At 39.4% G+C, this 20,509-nt stretch overlaps 1 protein-coding gene across 3 annotated transcripts in view; it reads right to left on the bottom strand.

The window, feature by feature from the left end:
• Positions 1–20,509, bottom strand: part of GABRR3 (gamma-aminobutyric acid type A receptor subunit rho3) — a 49,582-nt gene that overhangs the window by 16,821 nt on the left and 12,252 nt on the right. For all 3 annotated transcript variants that reach the window (XM_060640192.3, XM_060640191.3, XM_060640190.3), the window contains 4 exons: positions 13,825–13,892; positions 11,145–11,368; positions 5,755–5,837; positions 4,580–4,720 (listed from right to left, as the gene is read on the bottom strand). In XM_060640192.3, the coding sequence (XP_060496175.1) occupies positions 4,580–4,720; positions 5,755–5,837; positions 11,145–11,368; positions 13,825–13,892 (516 nt within the window). The remainder of the gene's footprint in view (positions 1–4,579; positions 4,721–5,754; positions 5,838–11,144; positions 11,369–13,824; positions 13,893–20,509) is intronic.

Raw genomic sequence — 20,509 nt, forward strand, 5'->3', positions numbered from 1 at the left:
AGCTGTGAAAGAACTTCATAAAGAAACACTTAGGGTATGTGGTTTTAGCTAGGACTTAAATTTTGGTAACATGTCCTTTCTTTATTTGTAATTTTCTGAAGAATAAATTTGTTTTTGGCAACCAATCAGGAGAAATGCTACTATGTTGTGTGGCTTTTCAGGGCAGGGGAGACTAGGGATACTATTGTGGTTGAAGCTGCAGGCCAGAAAGAGCTCCCTCCACCACCAAGAAATGTGGTGCTGCCTTGGAAAGATGGTGGAACCCTCATCCTGGGTAGTGTAATAAAGAGTCTGACTCCACTTCCGATACTTGACTCCTCATAGCTCCCAAACCCCACTGGTCCTTCTCCTTCTGTCTCACACCTGGGCAAGCTAATAGGAAAGCTGGGTGCTCCCTATTTTGGCACCCATGGGAAATTCAAGTCATGCAAGGGAATGCTTCCCCCCCAGTCCCACCCTTTAACCACCATAAAACTTTAAGCCAGTTGCCCTTCTCTGATTTCTCAGGCCATTTTCAGACCTACTTTGGGAGCTTACTCCACTCTCTCTGGAAAACTTCATTACATGCATAATAAATCTCTTTATAACCTTTTGCTTTGTGTGCGGCATCATCAGTTTTGACATCTGAACCACATTCTGGGTGGAAGGTCTGTCAGCCTCCATCAGGTTGCCGCACAGTAGAAAGGGGAGTTTATGAAAGAAGGAGAGGGCTGGAGAGTTGGCAGCAGGAAAATGCAAGAGAGGGGAAGTGATTGAGGAGTCAGTCAGGTTCAAGGAGTCAGGTTCAAGAAGAGTTTTACACCTGAGACTGTCACCTTCAACGGGTGGTTGATGCTAAAGGCTTCAATCTGTGTCAAAAGGATCAAGATGATGTTTATGAAAATAGTGATGATGAGAGCTACTAGCTAATATTTACTGGTTACTCACCATATGATAGACAGTATTCTAAGTTATTGATGGCAGACTTTATTCTAAATTATTTAAATGTATTAAATCATGTATCCTCACAACCTTCTGAGGTAGAGAGTGTTACGAAAGATGAAGACATTGAGGCTTAGAGAGATAAGGCAACCTGTCCACATTTCTAATAAGCAGTTGAGCCAGGATTTGAACTCATGCAGCCTGTCTCCAAAACTTATACTTGTAGCCACCACATGATGCTGCAATAAAGAATAATTGTCAATGCATTCTTTAGGGGCAGGAGTCATTTTTTTTTCCTTCATAAATCTACAGTGCATGATTGTGAGGGGCACTGAAAGGCAGGAGGGGGAAGAAGCCCTCAACTGCTTGTTACTATTGCCAGGGAGTGGTGAAGACAGAGCCAAGGGAAAAACTTGGGGACATGATGGTGCAGCTATCAAATAGAAACTAAAGTTACATAATTCTAACTCTACTTCTGGCTCTCCAAACCAGAGTCGCAAGTACAGATTTTACTGTATAGCTGATTTGGCAGTGCAGGTTACAGTGGTTGTTATAATGACAGGAACGAAGACAAAATAAACATAAAAAAAATTATTTTTGATTAAGCTAATATGTTTAAACGGGATACTAATTGGAGAAAAAACACTTGAGTTTAGCTCTCAGGAGACCACATTTAATATTTCATGGATAATGTGAGACAGAACTATCACATGCTTGTAAATTAAAATAAATGTCTAAATGCTGATCTTTCTGAAACCTAAGAATGGTTGAATAAACCCAGATATGATTAATAACTGGATTCATAGCCAATGGAATGGTGTATTGATGAAGTAAGAATTTGGAAATCAAATTTAACCTTTTATTTTTAAGAGGATAGTTGGGTATATATTAATGGATACTTGGGCTTCAAAATCTGAAGAAATGTCATTGCTATGATTATATATGTAGCATACATTCTGTGGAGGGAACAATACTCTTAGATTTCTATGCTTTGTATATATGACATTTTTAAAATGCTTATTAATTTTTGAGAGACACAGCATGAGTGGGGGAGAGGCAGAGGGAGAGAAACACACACAGAATCTGAAGCAGGCTCCAGGCTCTGAGCTGTCAACACAGGGCCCGACACAGGGCTGGAATCCATGAACGATGAGATCATGACCTGAGCCAAGGTTGATGCTCAACCTACTGAGCCACCCAGGCACCCCTCTGACATTTTAATAGCTTCAAACATTGCAAAGACCTGTTCACAATTTATCATATGCCAAAGTTATTTCATCATAACAACAGCAAAATGAAAACAGTTATAAATTACACTTTGACATGTATCATTGTTCACTGCATGCATTCCTTTGTTTAAATATTAATTAAATTTAGGACTATGAACATTAAAATCCTGATAAAAACATACTTATACAGTTGACCATTGAACAGTGTAGGGGTTTGGGGTATGGGCCCTGGTGCAGTGGAAAATCTGCATATAACTTTCTAGTCCCCCAAACCTACTAACAGCCTAAAGCTGTCTGGAAGCCTCACTATAATGGAACAGTGGATTAAGACATATTTTGCATGTTATCTGTATTATACACTGTATTCTTACAATAAATTAAGGTAGGGAAAAGAAAATGTTAAAAAATCATAAGGGAGAGAAAATGCATGTGTATTACCTTAGTGTATGTATTGAAAAATTCACATGTAAGTGGACTGTGCGGTTCAAAATCGTGTTGTTCAAGGGTTAGTATTTACTTATGCAGAGTAAGACAGGAAGACAGAGAAAAGAAAAAGAAGGAGAAGAAACTATATAAAAATAATAATATGGTTTATCTTTATGAGGTTGGATTACAAAGGCTTTTTCTTTAAATTTCTCTGAATTTTTTTTCAAGTTATCTGCCATTTATTCATTTGTTCAACAATTACCTATGGAGCATTTAGTATGTGCCAGGGATATACCAATGGTCGAAACAAATAATATGTATTATTTATATAATCAGAAAAGTCCATAAGCGTTATTACAGTTAATAGCATTATCTGCTGAATCCTGAGCAATGTAGACAAATAATGAAGTGAAATAGAGCATTTCTCCTGGATCTAAATAGCGAAATAGCTGTTGGTTCTAGAAAGTCCCTCAGCTTCTCTGTGATGTAAATCTTGATTTCTCTCTTATGATTCAGGCTTTTATTTTTTTTAATGCTTATTTATTGTTGAGAAACAGAGCAAGCTAGCACATGAGTGGGGGAGGGGCAGAGAGAGAGGTAGACAAAGAATCTGAACAGGCTCCATGCTGTGAGCACAGAGCCCCACATGGGGCTTGAACTCATGAACTGTGAGATCATATCTGAGCCAAAGTCTGAGGCTTAACCAACTGAGCCACCCAGGCCCGATGATTCTGGCTTTTAGATAACAACTTGGTAACTCCTCTCTGGAGTCTAAGGGCAAGAGTAGAGCACCCTCCAGGGAGAAAAGTCAGTAGGTAAAAGGATTCTAGGCACTCAGGGCAGCATACATTTTCCAACCTATGCATGGCTTAAAAAATCTAAAATGGCATTTTATATGGATTCTTCCTGAAATGACCTAGAATGCTAATAACCAGGGAAGAGGGAGCTACTTTTAACTTTAATCAACAGGAAGCAAGTATAATTTATTTATTTTTTGTTTATTTTTTTAAATGGGGCCACATATAATTTAAAAAGTGCCTTGGAGACGTGTTACCAAATGAAAAATATATCTGTCATAGTAAAGAGTATACAATATAGGTCCAATATTGAATAGGTTTTCTCTTCTGAGCAATGATGCCCTTTACTGACTGATTCCTTCAGCGATACTTATTGCGTATATGTGCTGCCGAAGTGAGCACAGTGATATTTATTGAGTATCTATCATGTACCATGCCCATTCCAGATGCTGGGGAAGAAATGGTGAACAAGGCAGACAGATTTCTTGCACTCTTTCTAGTCAGGCACTCCGGCGATAAAGCAGTCACATAGAGATATATCTCAGGAAGTGTTAAGTGCTATGAAGACAAATAACAGATAGGGAATGGTGAGGAAGGAGGCCTCGTTTAGACGGGATGCTTGAGGAAGCACTCTCTGAGGAGGTGATATTTGAACAACACCTGAATGACAGGAAGGAGCCGGTCATGAGAAAGCTGGGGGGAAAGCATTGTAGGCAGAGGGAGGAAAAGGCCAAAACAGAAGCCCTGCAGATAGAATGAGACAGGTGTGTTTGAGGACAGGCAGGAAGGCCAGCGTGGGTGGTGTGGGATGTGGTGGAGGGGGGCGGGTGTAGTGGGTGAGGTCAGAGGTAGCTCGTGTAGGCCTTGGAGGTCATTTGAGAAGCTTGAATTTTGTCATAAGTGTGACAGAAAAACCCTGGAGGGTTTTAAGCAGGAAGGAATTGTGGTCTTTGCGTTTGCAAAGAGCACTCTCTCTGCTGTATTAAGAGTAGACTGCAGAGGCCAGGGGTAGAAGCAAGGCATTTGTCTAGAGGTGGCTGCATGAGGACAAGAGTGGTCATGGACTGGAGGTGGAGGAGACTGCTTGTGAAGGAGGGAGGATGCTGAGACCACACGGGACAGTTGTGTGAATTCAGGTCTCTTCACATGTTTCGCAACGGGAGGTGTCAGTAAGTGCTGATGAACTGTCCCCATAAAACAGCGCACCTGTGCTGCTGTAGAAAGCGAATCCGCTGGATGCACTGAACTCCTCAACGAAGAACTGAGACAGGGAAGTATGTTCATCAGTATTTAAGGACTTGTTCCCATGTTTCCAGTACAGCATTAAATCCTCTTCGGTGTAGGCATCTGAAACAAGAGAATAGTTTCCCATCACTGGCTCTTGTGAGTTCCACAGGTATTCCACCATGTTTTACCCAGTTCTGTATCTCCAGTGCCTGGTCCAATGACATGTATATATTGGGTACTGAAAAATGTGTTTGCCGATAGACTGATAATACCCATACCTACCAAAGGAAAAATAATCTCCAAAACTTAGACCCTAATTACTGGCATAGTGTGGAGGCTTTTCTGGTGCCCATGTGAGGACTGAAAACTCTCCAGATAGCTGCTCCCATACCTGCGTGCACTGAGTGATGTCATAGCACTGCCTGTCCCCCATCACAGGTCCCACCCTAGGTCTTCTGGCCCCATTAGTTTTGCGGCTCTCTTGCATGAAATTACAAAATGAGCTGCGCTCAGTAAAGAATTTTCTCCTGAAATCAACTAGCATTACAGAGAGTTTCTAATGGATTTGGGGAGGAACAACCACTGAAATTCCCAGCATTTTTGCCACATTGTGAAAAACTGCCATCAGTTTTAAGATGTATCAAAAACAGCTGAGGGATCAAAGTGATTGACAAGGAGTTGGCTCGGATGCTCTCTGACAGGGCTTTGATCAGCGAGTGTATGTCTAGAGCTGCATTTTTCTAGGGAACCCAACCAAGTATATTTAATGGAAAATTGTGATTTACATGGGAACATGAATTCCAGAGCTTTCCTAATTTGGGAAGTGTGTCAGTCTATATAGTTAATAGCATATAGAATATTCCTTTTTAGGGAGCTTGTTCCTTTACAACCCTTGTGGAAACTGCAGAATATGTAATTATGAAAACATTCTTTCCCTGGATGTTCTCTTTTGGCAGGCAATCTGCCATCATCCTTAGTTTTTTAAAAAAATGTAACTATTTTGAACAAATGTATTTAACTTATATCGAGATTTTTTTTTTTTTTAAATTATATCGAGATTTTTAATGCTTGTTAAGAACACGCTTATTTACATGTAAGTAGGTGATCGTGTGTTCAGATCATGAGTGCCTGCTCCATCAGTAAGTAGGACTTACAGCTTTCCAGTTCAAGGGAACAGTTTTGAGTGTCAAGAGGAAACCTGCTGAAATCCATAAAGCACATGGCTGAAACAGTTATCCTGGAAGAGGAAAGAGAAAACAAAAACTGCAGGTCATTTAACCATATGGCTGAATGAACATGCAATATTGAAGCTTCCTGTTTGCTTGTCTTGTGTGCCTTTCAAGAATAATGCAACACAGGGGTGTCTTGGGTGGCTCAGTCGGTTGAGCATCTGACTTCGGTTCAGGTCATGATCTCATGGTTCATGAGTTGGAGCCCCACATTGGGCGCTCCACTGTCAGCACAGAGCCTGCTTTGGATCCTCTGTCCTGCCCTCTCTCTCTCTCTCTCTCTCTGTCTCCCCCGCTCATGTTCTCTCTCAAAATTAAATAAACATTAAAAAAAAAAAAAGAAGAATGCAAAACAGGAATTACTATCCTTTAGCAAAATAATGTAGAAGGAAGCAAACTCAGGAAGGTGGGTGATTTGCTAAAGACACAGAGTTAATGAGTGAATTCCTGCTCTAACAATTGTTTCTAATCTCACAATTTCCTAGTCAGCTCCCTCTATATTTTTTGGCTGTGATGTCTTTCAGAAAAACATACTTCAGAGGGAGGAGACTTTTTTGTTTGTTTGTTTTTTAATGTTTATTTATTTTTGAGAGAGAGAGAGAATGAGTGAGCCAGAGAGAGAGAGAGAGAGAGAGAGAGAGAGAGAGCATGAATGGGATAGGGGCAGAGAGAGAGAAGACAGAATCCTAAGTAGGCTCCAGGCTCTGAGCTGTCAGCACAGAACCTGATGCGGGGCTAGAACTCATGAACCATGAGGTCATGACCTGAGCCAAAGTCAGGTGCTTAACTGACTGAGCCACCCAGGCACCCCCAGAGGGAGAAGATGTTTAAATGGATTTAAATATCTTCTGGTTTTTGGAAGATCTAAACTTAGTTTCTAGTCATAAAGGGCTGGGATAGTGGTAATAAAAGCCTATGGGTAAAAGTTTCACAAAGCAAGTTTGCCTGAGAAAATTCTCTTTCCAGGAGCGAGGAGAAAGCCTGGAGCATTTTTAGTTATAGATTTATGGGCACAATGCATAATTCAGGTGCCATTAAACCTTGCATACTGATGAATATTGTTTTTTCAAATTTTATATCCTCCTAGGTTTTCTGGCTTTAGGCAGATGCTGCTATACTATGATCCTGCCTCAAAGTAGAAACTCTGGTACCCACAACAGCAGATCAGAGGTTTATAAAAGGCCCCTGAGCAAGTCTGCAAAAAAACACAAAGTCAACAGCTGCTTCTACCCATGGTGCCCCAAGTTAATCAGGAACGATTTTATCTTCCATGGGTTGAATTCTGTTGTCAACAGTCATGCAGCAAAATGCCAAGCCAGGGAGGTTTCTGGATGACTTTGTGTCACAAAACACTCATTTTACCATATTCCTGGCTCAGTTGACTTTTGAACAATACAGGGTTAGGGAGGCCAACCTCTGTGTAGTTGAAAATCCTGTGTAACTTTTGACTCCCCAAAAACTTAACTGCTAAAAGCCTACTGTTGACAGGAAGCCTTACCAACAACATAGTTAATGCATATTTTGTATATGTATTTTATACTGTATTCTTACAGTAAAGTTAGCTAGAAAAAAGAAAATGTTACTAAGAAAATCATAAGAGAAAATACATTCACAGTACTGTACTATATTTATTGAAAAAAATCCACATATAAGTAGATGTGTGCAGTTCAAATCTGTGTTGTTCAAGTGCACTTTAAAGCTGGAAGGGACCACTGAAGTCTTTGAGTCTACCTCCTTCACAGTATATACAGGGATAAATTAGCAACCAAAGTGCTTAGGCGAGTCGTGGTAAAGAAAATATTATTCATGACACTTGGTGTTTTTTAAAAAAAAATTAGTGTTTATTTATTTTTGAGAGAGAAAGAGAGATGGAGTGCAAGTGGGGGAGGGGCATAGAGAGAGGGAGACACAGAATCCGAAGCAGGCTCCAGGTTCTGAGCAGTCAGCACAGAGCCTGATGTGGGGCTCGAACCCATGGACTGCAAGATCATGACCTGAGATGAAGTTGGACACTCAACAACTGACTGAGCCACCCAGGCGCCCTCATGACACTTGTTAAAGAACAGTAAGGAAGATTTTATTTAGGGGGACTACTATACTTTGGTTTATATAGGGAGAGAGTGGGCTCAGGTCCAAATATAACAAGGCAAAGTGGGAATTTATAGCCAAGGAGTAGGGTGGGGGGCAGTGGATGGGAAATTACTCAGAGGAAACATCAGGGGTGAGGGGTGGGTGATTCTGGCTAAAAGGACCTAACAGGATCCTTGCTGAAGGCAGACCAGGGTGATCAGACATCACTTGTGGGTGGTGCAAGATGAGGAATCTTATCAGATTTGAAGGGAGGCAGATATTATGGATGGAGGATTCTGGCTAAATGGACGTAGCAGAGATAAACATGGAAGCTCAAAAGTCAGAGTCTAGGTGAGAAGTAAGTTCAGAGGAGCCTTAGCAGAGTTTGGTCAAAGAGAGAATCTCTGTCAGTAGATAGTGTCAGAACCAAGCCTGGAACCAGGTAACCTGTCTCTGGGCTTTGACTGGCTCTGCTGTCAACTGGAATAGCTGTGTGGACAACAATTTTGAGTCCTCCTTTGTTTGGTGATTCCCCAAGACCATCCTCAGGTTCCATGATTCACTAGAAGGACTCACAGGACTCATCAAAGTTGTTCCACTGACAGTGATGGTTTATTGTAATGAAAGGACACAGATTAAAACCAGCAATGGAAAGGCACAGAGGGCAGGGTCCAGGAGAGACCAAGAGCAAGTTTCCATCTGTCCTGTTCGAGTGGAGTTATGTGGGCAGTGCTACTGTCCTAACAGTGAGTCTGACAACACACATGGAGGACTTCCAACCAGGGGAGCTACCTGAGTCTTGGGGTCCAAAGTATTAACTGAGAGTTGGTCACACAGGTCTGGCTGACCTCGGTCTCCAGCCCCTCCAGGGGTCAAGCTGCTACTGGGTAGCTCAAAGCCTCCTCCATAGATCACATTGTTAGCATAGACTTCCTGGTGTGGCCCAAGGCTTCAGGGGAAACAAAGATCTTCTTAACAGGCAAGATATTTCAAGGGCTTAGAGGTTATCTTCCAGGAGCCAGAAATCATTCTTTGGAATATGTAGGGTACAGACAATCTACTCAACTAATTCTTTCATCAAAATTAATTATTTTGAAAAGTTAAAAGTTTTACAAAGTTGGTACCTTGGCCAGATGCTGCCATTGTGCTACTGATTCCTGGTAAGGCCCGACTCTAGTTCTTATTAGAGTCCCATGTTACACCTGACTTAAAATTTCTGTTGAAAGTGGTTCTCCTGGGGGGCTCAGTGGGTTAAGCATCAGACTCTTGATTTCTGCTCAGGTCATGACCTCACAATTCGGTTCATGAGATCAAGCCCTGTCTCAGGCTCCACGCTGAGAGCACTGAGCCTGCTTGGGGTCCTCTCTACCTCTCTCTCTGCACCCCTTCCTGCTCTTGTATGCTCTCTCTCAAAATAAACATTTTTTTAAAGTTCTATTGAAAGTGGTACTTTCCTTTTCATTGCATTTTTATTTTCATTTTTTAAAATAGTTATTTATTTTGAGAGAGATCATGTGCGAGCATGAGTGGGGGAGAGGCAGAGAGAGAGGAAGAGAGAGAATCCCAAGCAGGCCCCACACCCAGCATGGAGCCCAATGCGGAGCTTGATCTCAGGACCATGAGATCATGACTTGAGCCAAAATTAAGAGTTGGAGGCTTAACTGACTGAGTCACCCAGGCAGCCCCCTTTCATTGCATTTTTAAAAACATTGACATCAATATGGCAATAGCACCTTTGCACTAAAGTGAGCAAGGTGTAGAGCAAAAAGAATCTATTAATTTTCTATTACCACTTGGTGGCTTAAAACAACAGAAGTTTCTTCTTTCACAGTTTTGGAGGACAAGTCTGAAATTAGTATCACTGCACTGAAATCAAGGTGTCAGAAAGGTCCTGTTCCCTCCAAAGGCTTTTGGGAAAAATTCATTCCTTGCCTCTTCCAGCTTCTGGCAGCTGCTGGCATTCCTGTAGTAGTGGCTGCATCACACTCCACTCTCTATCTTAATGGTCGCATTGTCTTCTACTCTTCTTTGCATGTCAGATAGTACTCTACCTTTCTCTAACCAGGATGCTTATGATGGATAGCACTTAGATCCCAACCAACTGATGGAAGATAATTTTCCTATCTCAAGATCCTTAACTTAATCATATCTGCAAGGATCCTTTTCTTCTTTCTTTTCTTTCTTTCTTTCTTACCTTTCTTTTCTTTCTTTTCTTTTCTTTCTTTCTTTTCTTTCTTTCTTTCTTTCTTTCTTTCCCTTTCTTTCTTTCCCTTTCTTTCTTTCTTTCTTTCTTTCTTTCTTTCTTTCACCAAATAAGGTAACTTCTGCATGTTTCAAGGACTAGGACATGGATACCTTTCAGGGAGCCATTTTTTTTTCCCCCACAGTCTTACTATAGAGTTTTCCTAGGATTTTTAAGATATGAAAAAAATTGAATTACTTGGATTTACTACACATTTTAAGAATTACCAATGATAAGCCATCAGTATGTACAGGATTTACTAGGCTAAAAGAATATATAGTGCATTAAAGATGGAGTGCTGTTATAGCATAGTGTCAGAAAAAATGGTGGCTTTTAAAATTTTTTGTTAGCGTTCAGTGGAGAGAGAGAGAGAAAGAGAGAGCAAGCACAAGCAGAGGAGGGGCAGAGAGAAGAGCAAGACACAGAATCCTAAGCAGGCTCCAGGCTCTGGGTTGTCAGCACAGAGCCCGATGTGGGCTGACCTGAGCCGAAGTTGGACACTCAACTGACTGAGCCACCCAGGCGCCCCAGAAAAAATGTTTTAAATTAAAAAAATGAAAAGGAAGTGAACAAATTAGCAGTAATTTGAATGATGACTATACCTTCTTGTGAAAAATGAATGAGATAATTAAGAAAACTAGTTAATCCAAGATTCTAAGACTGTTTGGTAGTATGTAGTTGGTAAAGAAGAAAAGCAATTTTATGTACCTATAAAACTGTGGGCCAGGCTTTTAGGGATTTCCATAATTCAGCTCCACTCTGTCCCATCTTCTTTTCTATCATTCTCCAACAATACACTGTATAGGTAGAGTTAGACTAGAAAACTATTCTTTAAAATCTGGAAGTTAGTAGAAGGAAAAATCATATTTTCTGCTGTGTCTCAGTCTTCAGGATGACTAAATAGACAGTAATAGTGTGAGCTTAGCCTGAAGTGAGATCCACTAACTTTAGTGTAGACAACCCTGACATAGGGAAGCCAAAGACGGTCCATAGCCCTCCTTACCTGAGACTGAAAAGGACATTTCCATCAGGGTATACACGTAGCATGATGTTCTCCACAGTTGTATCATGGATGAATGATCTTTTAGAATGGACAAAAAATATGTCAGGCACCCAAATCTTTTTGATCAATCTATGATCAAAGGTCATGCTTTTGTTTGTTGTGCTAGGAAAGGAGAGCCTCTCATCTTTCCAGTAATGTCTGAGATAAAAAGTCATTGTAAAGTCCTAGGCAGAGAGAAACAGAGACAAGTCAAAGTCAGTAAGAATATAGTTCAGGATGACCAATCAATACCATTAGTCCCAGATTGATTGGCATGGGTGTTAATGACATATAAAATGAATGGCATATATTGTATTTTCTGGTAGATTTAGGATAAATCCAGTGAGCTTGAGTTGCAGAACCTCTCCTTCATCTGGAGTCTGGTGAATGTTGAGTTTCTGGGAACCATAGAGAATTCAATTTGGGTAAGGGAAGCCAGGTTATAACTGGGAGACATTTCTGTGTAAGTACTGGTCAATCACCTAAAGAGATCTCAGAAGAAAAGGACTTGAATCCACATGGCCCAATATTTTATTTTGACTTATTCTTTTTATTGCAAATAAATATTCACTTTTATAATGTATCCATAAATTTATATTGTTTTTGTTAAGGAACAAAACTACAGTCCCATAAAACTACAGCCCCCCCCCCCCATTTGAATAACCTACAGTCCCACAAAAACAGATACAGTATTTATTAGAGCTATTAGTGGTAAGTGTGCTGTCAGAGATCCTGAGATGGAGACAATGATTTTCTTCAGCTTGGGAGACAGAAAGAATACCAATAAATAGTGGTTCTCAAATTCTAGTGTGCAAAAGACTTACCTGTGAATTTGTTAAAATGGCATATTCCCCAGAAGCTAGTACCAGTGTGGCTCAGGGAACTGAACTGTTAGTGTATAACCCAATTGTAAAGAGATAAATATGAGGGGGGGATTATATTAATGTTGTTTTAGAGAAAAAAAATTTGGTTAGTCACTACTTTGAGCTTTGTTTGGCTTTCAGATGCTATGTTTACTATTTTGTTTGTTTGAACAGAAACTCCCCTAGCTACATTCAAGTCATTGGGTGTGGACAATGATGATGTGTTTCACCTTTCACAATTGTTTATTTCTTACTATCATTTATTTCCCAGCAATACTCAAATTATTGTCTAACTAGTTACATGTGATAGAACTTTGACATTTATTACACAGGCAAAAGACAAACTTCAGTAAACTACAAATAAGTCACCAATTAATGATGAACTAGTTTTGGTTTTTTTTGTTTGTTTGTTTTTTGTTTTTTAGGTTAGGAATAGAGGTACATTGTACTATTGCTCTTGGTTAATCAGGGAGCATCAGCCATGCCTAATTTTGGATTAGGGTGAGCGCAAATAAATAGAATGATTCATTCATTCCCCTAACACTACTCTATAGGGAGTTGTGTGGGTTACTGCATGGACTGCTTTAGTAAGCATATATTTAGAATTAGGTGCTCAGTCTGATTTGAAGGTCACTGGGCAAACACAGAGCCTAGGAAGTGGAATAGCAGACATTGGTACATGTCAGTGATACATCAACATCACCACTAGTGGGCACTATCATGAGAAAGCAGGCTGAAGAGCATGTTGAGAAGAGCGTGGGGTAAAACTCCAAGGAATTGAAAGTGAATTCAGGGTAGGGCAAGTGAATGACAGGGTGGGAAGATGATAAATGAGAAGCAAAAGAAGCCAACACTGGGTGTCACTTATAATTAGAAAGCATTTTGTCATTGGGCATGGAGAACCCAGTCCAGTTTTAGCTGATACTGAATACCAGAGAAGACCTTAATCAGGAGAGGAGGATGAGGTTGGGTTTTAGGGGCAGAGGGTGGAGACAATGAGTCATTCAGGGATAATTTAGAGATTATGCTAGGAAAGGGGAAATGAATGTTTGCTCCTAGAGTACAACAGGCTCAAGAAAATGTCAGTAAAAGCAGATTTTGGTCAGGTAAGACCCAAAACCTTCTAAACAAGGCATTTTTGAGTAGTGAGTACTATCTGTGCTATTGCCTTTGGAGTAGTGTGGTTAAAATGAAGGAAGTTTCAGAGTGAACTGAAATAAATATTGAATTTTCTAATGATAAGGACTAGAAGAACATTAATTGAAGATTGAAACAAGATATAATAGGTCATAAAAAATTTTGTTTAGAATTTGTTGGAATTTTTATATGTCCTATAATTTTTCATTCAGCTAGCATTTCGATGGCAATAACTAGCTGGAGGAATCACTATAAATAAAAATATTAAGTATACATGTAAATATATTGCTTGATCTTCCAACTTCATTGATTAATGTTTTCTAGATCTGGCTTCCTTAAGAGATTCCCAACCTTGTTCTCTCTCTCTCTCCTTTTTTTTTTTTTTTATACATCTTCATTTTTTTTTTACATTTTATCTTTAATTGTGGTATTTGCATACTATAAAAGTAATACATAAAATCTAAATTTCAAGCAGAAAGAAGTGAATAGAGAGAGCCAAGCAACTTCAAGTCTATGACATAAAATAAGAAAAATATATAATAGTAACATACATAACTAAAATGGTTTATTAAAGCACCAGTGATTTTGACACTATTCTCTAACCTTCCAGGGAAAGACCAATGTCTTGTGGAGAAACTTACCATGTTAACCTCCGAAATGCTGTCAAGGCTTTCAATTTGGACATCTATACCCACTGGTACTGGAGACCCTTAAGAAAGAAGAATGAATGATATACTCAGAAATCATTAAAATTATTTTGGAAACATTCAAAGCAGAGAGAGATCAATGTTGTAAATTAACAACAAATTTCTCCAGTATCCATCAATATATTATCATACAGTTAATGACAATAAAAGGGCACATATATAAATAAATGTTATTTCAATAATTATTATATATTTGCTTATGAACAACTCAATATCTTCCTTCTTATAGTATACTTAGAGTATAGAAATAGTGTTTCAATTTTTTTTTGTTTTAGCTAGTAGTGATTTAAAAAGGAAGAACGTTTCAAAAATATGTCTGAGAGTATGTAGAATTATGGGTTCTCTACGGTAAGAGTCATATTTTATAGTCAGGGAGTGTAGTCATGGAATTCATGACTCTGGGAAGTGTGGAAGCCTTTTCTCTCTTGCCAAAAACTCAGCCTCTTTCACTTGGGCTGTGCATGGCAGACTAGAGGAACACAGATGATAGTATAGTGCTGTGCAGGGACGTCAAACATTCACAGATGTCCCTTTGCAGAACATCAGTAACCACAACCTGCAGTTCGGATGAAGCAAACATCCTTCAAATGTGTTTGAGGGACATCTGGATGGCTCAGTCGGTTAAGCATCCGACTCTTGATTGGGCTCAGGTCATGATCTCACGGTTTGTGAGTTCAAGCCTTGCATCGGGCTCTACACTGACAGTGCAGAGCCTGGTTGGGATTCTCTCTCACCCTTTTCCTCTCTCTCTCTCTCTCAAAATAAATAAATACATTTGAAAAAAAAAAGAAATATGTTTGATGAAAATGTATTGAAAGTCAGAACTGGAGAAATCTCAGACAGACTAGTGTTGAGATGTGTTTGCAGTTGGGCCTCAGAGAACCAGGTTGTGACCAATTCTCAATTAAATCTTATTGTCTCTGTATAATTCTGAATTTTAAAAAATGCTTTCAACTATTTTTGAAAAAATAGAAATCTTGCCTAGATGGATCCCAGGTGGCTGTTTTAGTCAAGATTCTGAGAATGAGAAGGGTCAGGCTAGAAAACTTCCTTACTAAGGCTAATTAATGTCTGGATGTGCTATATGTGACATACATGTGCATACCATTCAACAAAGCACCTAATTATTGTGTTTTAAATGTGCAACTTATTTTAAAACAAGATACGCCTCACCAGTCCCTGTCCACCATCTTTGACTCCCTTCATTAAGGCTGAAGACACCTTCCTTTTACAAATACAGATTCCTTTTTATGTTCCATAATATACCCTTATATCATTCCTTATTTACAGAGGTTGTAGCTGGACAGGCCCCGGGTCTGTCACTCAAATATATTTCTGCTCCAGGCTTCAGGAACACCTTACTTGCATCTTAACCACTAATGACTTCCTGCCATATTGGATTAATTATTTTCTACAACATTAATTATGACAATTATATTTAAAAATTGTTTAATGATAATTATGATTATGCATTAACTTGGGGACTATTCAGTATTACTCCATTACTTATTGAGTTCAGCTCTAATGCTTTTGTTTTGTTTACTCTTTTTCCTTAATTAGTATAGATATCAAAATAAAACTTCATGGCCTTTCAGGATGGCTTCAGGATGAGTACATCTTTCCATTAACTCCAATACTCCAAGGGACTGAAAGGCTTGCCAAGATCTTAGAGAGAAGTAGCAGGAATGTCCTGGTTAAAATTCCAGTGTTAGAGTCACAGACTAGAGTTTGAACCTAACTCAACCACTCATATGTGATCTAGGGTAAGTAACATTTCTAAGCTTAGTTTCCTCACCTTTAAAATCTCACCTTGGAGACTTATTTGAGGACTAGAAACAATGCGCAGTTAGTGAACTTAATTGGTGCTCAATAAATGGCACTAAATAAATGTTATTGCTACTGCAATTCAGCAAAAATGTGAACCTGCTCCAAGGAATGCAAGCTACTATTCCCAATCCGACACTCAAACATTTAGATAATCCGTCCACCTCTGACTAGAAAATGATACAGTGCTTCTCATAGAGTTCTTATTTCATGACAAAACCTGAGAACAATTTGCATTTGGGATCGTGTGACCTGTAAGCAGATCCCAGTTGCTAATGACTATTTCTGCAAGGCTGGGGCACTCTTATAAAGCCACCATCCAAGGAGGTAGTTATGCCACCACTGGGTGAGCAACAGACCCTCAGGGTTGTTTGAAGGCTGGTCTGAGAGTGGGACAGAAACATGGCTAGGAGTGGACTCCTAGAAACATTCTACATTTCTTTTTTTTCCTTTCGATTTATTCTATTCTTGTGGGGATGAGCTCTGCCATTTTGAAGAAAAGTGTTTGCCCTCAGATGCCATCTGACCTCATTTTTAGCTCCTTTGAACTCCATGCTCAAGTGTACCTTGTCTGGGGTCTGGGAATCTACACATTCCTGAGGACCGTGTGGAGAGTGAGGGGCATATAAAGGCAAGATACAAAATCACAGAATTGTGGAGATACATATAAGTGCCAAAAATTCTTTTTACAGATAAGGAGCTGAGTCTCAGAGAAAGGGTAATAATAAAGCAGATACATTAAAAATCACAGAATTTCTAGCCACTAAACCTGAACTGAAGCCAAACTTCCGTAAATCCCTTAATTCCTCTGAGCTTAGTTTGCTTATCTGTAAAATAGTGGGAATAATTCTGTGGTACTTCCCTAATAGCATCACTGTGAGACTAAGCAAAACAATGCATGTCAAGACCTTGACCTAACCCCATTCAAATGGCTTAACAACCAACTTGTTCAGCGTCTACTGGATCAGTCATACATATAACAACATGAATGATAACAATTTCACAAATACTTTCACTAATGCTATATATAAAGCATCTGGAATACAGTAAAAATAAATAAATATTAACCATTATCATGTGTTGATTTTCCAGGATCGTTGTCTAGGTAGTAGTACGCACATTTATAGTCTTTTTTTTACATACATAGATTGCCAGTCTATTTTTTACATAGGCTGGGATAAGAGTTAAATAACAGTTACACATCTTATGTGGATAGTGCATTTAAAATACATTATACAATATTTTATCCCATATTGTCATTATAGCCGTTTGTTAGGTAGGTTGAGCCAATGTTAGATGCAATTGACATACGACCTAACTCATTCAGAGATACTGGAGAGCTTGCCTGAAACCTAAAGCTAGTTAATGCAGGAATACGGCCAGGTCCCTCTGGCTCTCAGTCTAGTCCTTTTGTTTGACAAGCATGGATTATACAAGCGGCTCTCACAACGTTAGCTTTTGACTGGACTCAGTAGCCAGTATCTAGACGCTAAATTGATTTCACTTTAAAGAACCAAAGAAATCATCATCTCTAGGACTGAGACAAAAAAGCCCTTAGTGATGAGAGATGTAAAGGGTGGGGAAAACATAAAGAAAATGAGCTGCAATTTACAACCCAAGTTAAACAAAAAGCTCCCCTAAATTTATATCCTCCTGTTTCCACATAATGAGTCAATTAATCTTCTAATGCTTTATAAAAGTAAAAAACACTGCGGTAGCAGCTGGTTTTAATGTTAAAGCTAATTAGGAAAACACATTAAGGCAAGAGAAGTGCTGAAGTTACATTTAGCTCAAGAGGAAAGAGGTATGTGCGTGTGTTTATGTTGTGGACAAGTATAAAGAAAGAGAAGATAAATTAAAGCTTGTCATTTATATCCTGCAGCCTGATTTCCTCAGGAAGGCAGCCTTGAGAGAACAGAGAAATGGGTCACCGGTAGGAAGAGCTGCTCTGACCAAGACAAGAGAAGGTTAAGGACTGTATTTCACAGAGCTACCAGTGTGACACTTCGGACTGAATTTATGGATTTTTCTGCCTGAAATGACTGAACATGTAAGACATTTGGACACCATTTAGCCCCAGTCCACGATTGTCAGAAAAATTTCCTCATCGTGGGATGATTTGCCACCTGCCACTAAGTAGCGTTTCAATTGCATTTTTAATAACCCCACAAAGTAGCCTCAGGAAAAATAAAATTGTTTAAAAAAATCATTCCCACTCAAAATCTTAACAGGTTATCTCTAACAGATCAAAACAAGTGGAAATGTAAGGTCAATTCTATGTTTTTGTTGGGGATGGGGATGATACACGCAAGGGAGAATGAAGATTTAAGTGTTTTAAGGTAAGAACAGAGGGTCCTCACTTGGCAATCTACAGTCGTGTTTCTCAAATTGTAAAGTGTGTTCAAATCACCTGGGGATTTTATTAAAATGTGGATTTTGATTCAGAAAGGCTGAGCAAGGAGCCTGAGCTTCTGCATTTCTAACTAACTTCCAGGTGATTCTGCTGCTGGCCCTTGAACCATTTTGAGCGATGAAGCTTTCTAGAGTGCGTGTTTCAAGGTCCAAATAAAGGACAGTCATTTTTCTCTTACTCTTTCTGGGTTTCAATGGTTCAAAATAGACTCACAGAAACCCTTTTCTCTAAGATAGGAATTCATTTAATTGAGGAACCTAAACTGACAGGAATTAGGGTAGCGTTTTGAATTGGTGTTGAAGAGCATACATCATTTTGGGGTTCGAATTGCTGTTCAGGAGACGCCAGTTCCAAGCCATTCCTGTGAGACTGGCGCCCTCTAGTGTCTAAAAAGGCCCGCAGCAGGGCAAATTTCTCTTCCTAACATTTTCTCCAACTAAATGGTGATGGAGGAGAATTTAGAAGTTTTGTATAGAATCATGGAGACCAAGGTACAGAATGATTGCATGATAGTTGTAGAGCATATTATCAAAACGTTGGGCAAACTTTGGTTGGGGGAAAGAAACGGTCTGTTGGAAATTGAGGGCTCAGGCATCTTTAGGAGAATTGCAGTAAGGAACACATTTAAGGAACAGTGATGTGAAGAAAACAAGATAAAGAAGCGGCCTTGGAAGTGAAACACGGACATACTTTAACTTGATTAATTTAGAGGCATCTAAAACCTTAAATTCAGTTCAGTAAGTGTGAGAAATTCTCTGGAAAAACCAAAAATGAAACTCACCAAGATCTACTCTGATGCTGATAATCGAATTCAGCAATTATCAAGTGTGATTCTCAGACCGGGTTCATCAGCATCACCTAGCAATTTATTAGAAATGCAAATAGTTGGCCCCACCCAGACCTAGGGAATTAAAACCTGGGTGTGGGGGTGGGGCTCAGTAATTTGTTGTGAAGAAGCCCCCAGGTGGCTTTGATGCCTGCTAATGTTTTAGTCAAGAATGTAATAAAATCAAAGCTAGACACTCAGAATTGCAATCCAATGGATTCCATGAAATTAAACAACAACAAATATCCTTCAACATAAAAACTACCTGACGTACTGTTTTATTTTACCTGCTAACAAGTGAGTTCTCTGACGTACCAACAAGCTTCCTTTGGTCATAACCACGATATAGCAAGTGTCACGTTTCCCCCACCCCATGCCAAAAATCAAAGTATTCGTTATTTTTGAAAAAGCTGCACCTGTTCTACAGCTGAGGGCTCCTGCCTTCTCAGCCTCACATTCACTTCTGTCACATCCACACCTCTAGTATTCTGAAAAGTTGTCAGCTTGGGAATGGTATGAATGGGGAATTTAGGTCAATGATAGAAGAATCAGGATGGATTTAGCAGTAAGGCAGAGAGTTCACATTAACCGCTTGATTTTACCACATTCTGTGTGTCTCTGGAAAACTTGGTACCCTCTGTGATGCAACTGTATGCTCATTAAACAATCTGAGGAAAGACATTGTTCCAAGTATGTCCTTACCTGGCTTTCTTCTGTCCTCCTTATTTGCCCTTGCATCTTGGTTCTCCCACATACTGCTTTTTTCATGGCTTTGAGCAAATCTCCTAACCTCTCTATACCCCAGTCTCCACACTGGAATAGGAGGGATCACGATAGTGCCTCTTTCTTAGGAGGGTGGAATAAGCTAGTGCATTAACAGCCTCAGCCCAGTGCTTGGCACTCCAATATTCTGATCAACTTCAGTTGCTGGAAGTGATTGAAGGAGAAACCTGAACAGAGTTGTTCCATAGGGAGCCATGGCATTTGGTGTGTTAGTCCTTCCACCAAAGCTGGGCATTCCAGCTTATAAGGTTATTCACAAGATTTCAGGAATATCATTACATAATACAATTTACAGCTTTTAGTTGAAAGAATAAGCTGCTGTATAGGCAGTATATATCCATTCACTATTTATTGAACACATATTATTTACAATTAGTAAACAGTATGAATATTTACTAAAGATATTTATCTTCTTTGTGATTAATTTAAAATGTATCAATTGTTCTCATTCAAGACAGTATCATTGTAAACATTTTTTTTAATAGATGGTCTTTGCTTGTGTTTTGGTCTTAATTGCTTCAAATTTTCAGCTTCATTTTGACAGTGCAATGGATTGTGACATAAGAGTTTCATTTTTTTTATTTTTAATAAAAAATATTTAAACATTTATTTATTTTTGAGAGACAGAGAGAGATAGAGCACAAGCAGGGGAGGAGCAGAGAGGGAGAGGGAGACACAGAATCCAAAGCAGGCTCCAGGCCCTGGGCTGTCAGCACAGAGCCCTACGTGGGGCCCAAACCCACAGACCGTGAAATCATGACCTGAGCTGAAGT

Source organism: Panthera onca, chromosome C2, assembly GCF_046562875.1.
Source record: "Panthera onca isolate mPanOnc1 chromosome C2, mPanOnc1 haplotype 2, whole genome shotgun sequence".
NCBI classification, from domain to species: domain Eukaryota; kingdom Metazoa; phylum Chordata; class Mammalia; order Carnivora; family Felidae; genus Panthera; species Panthera onca.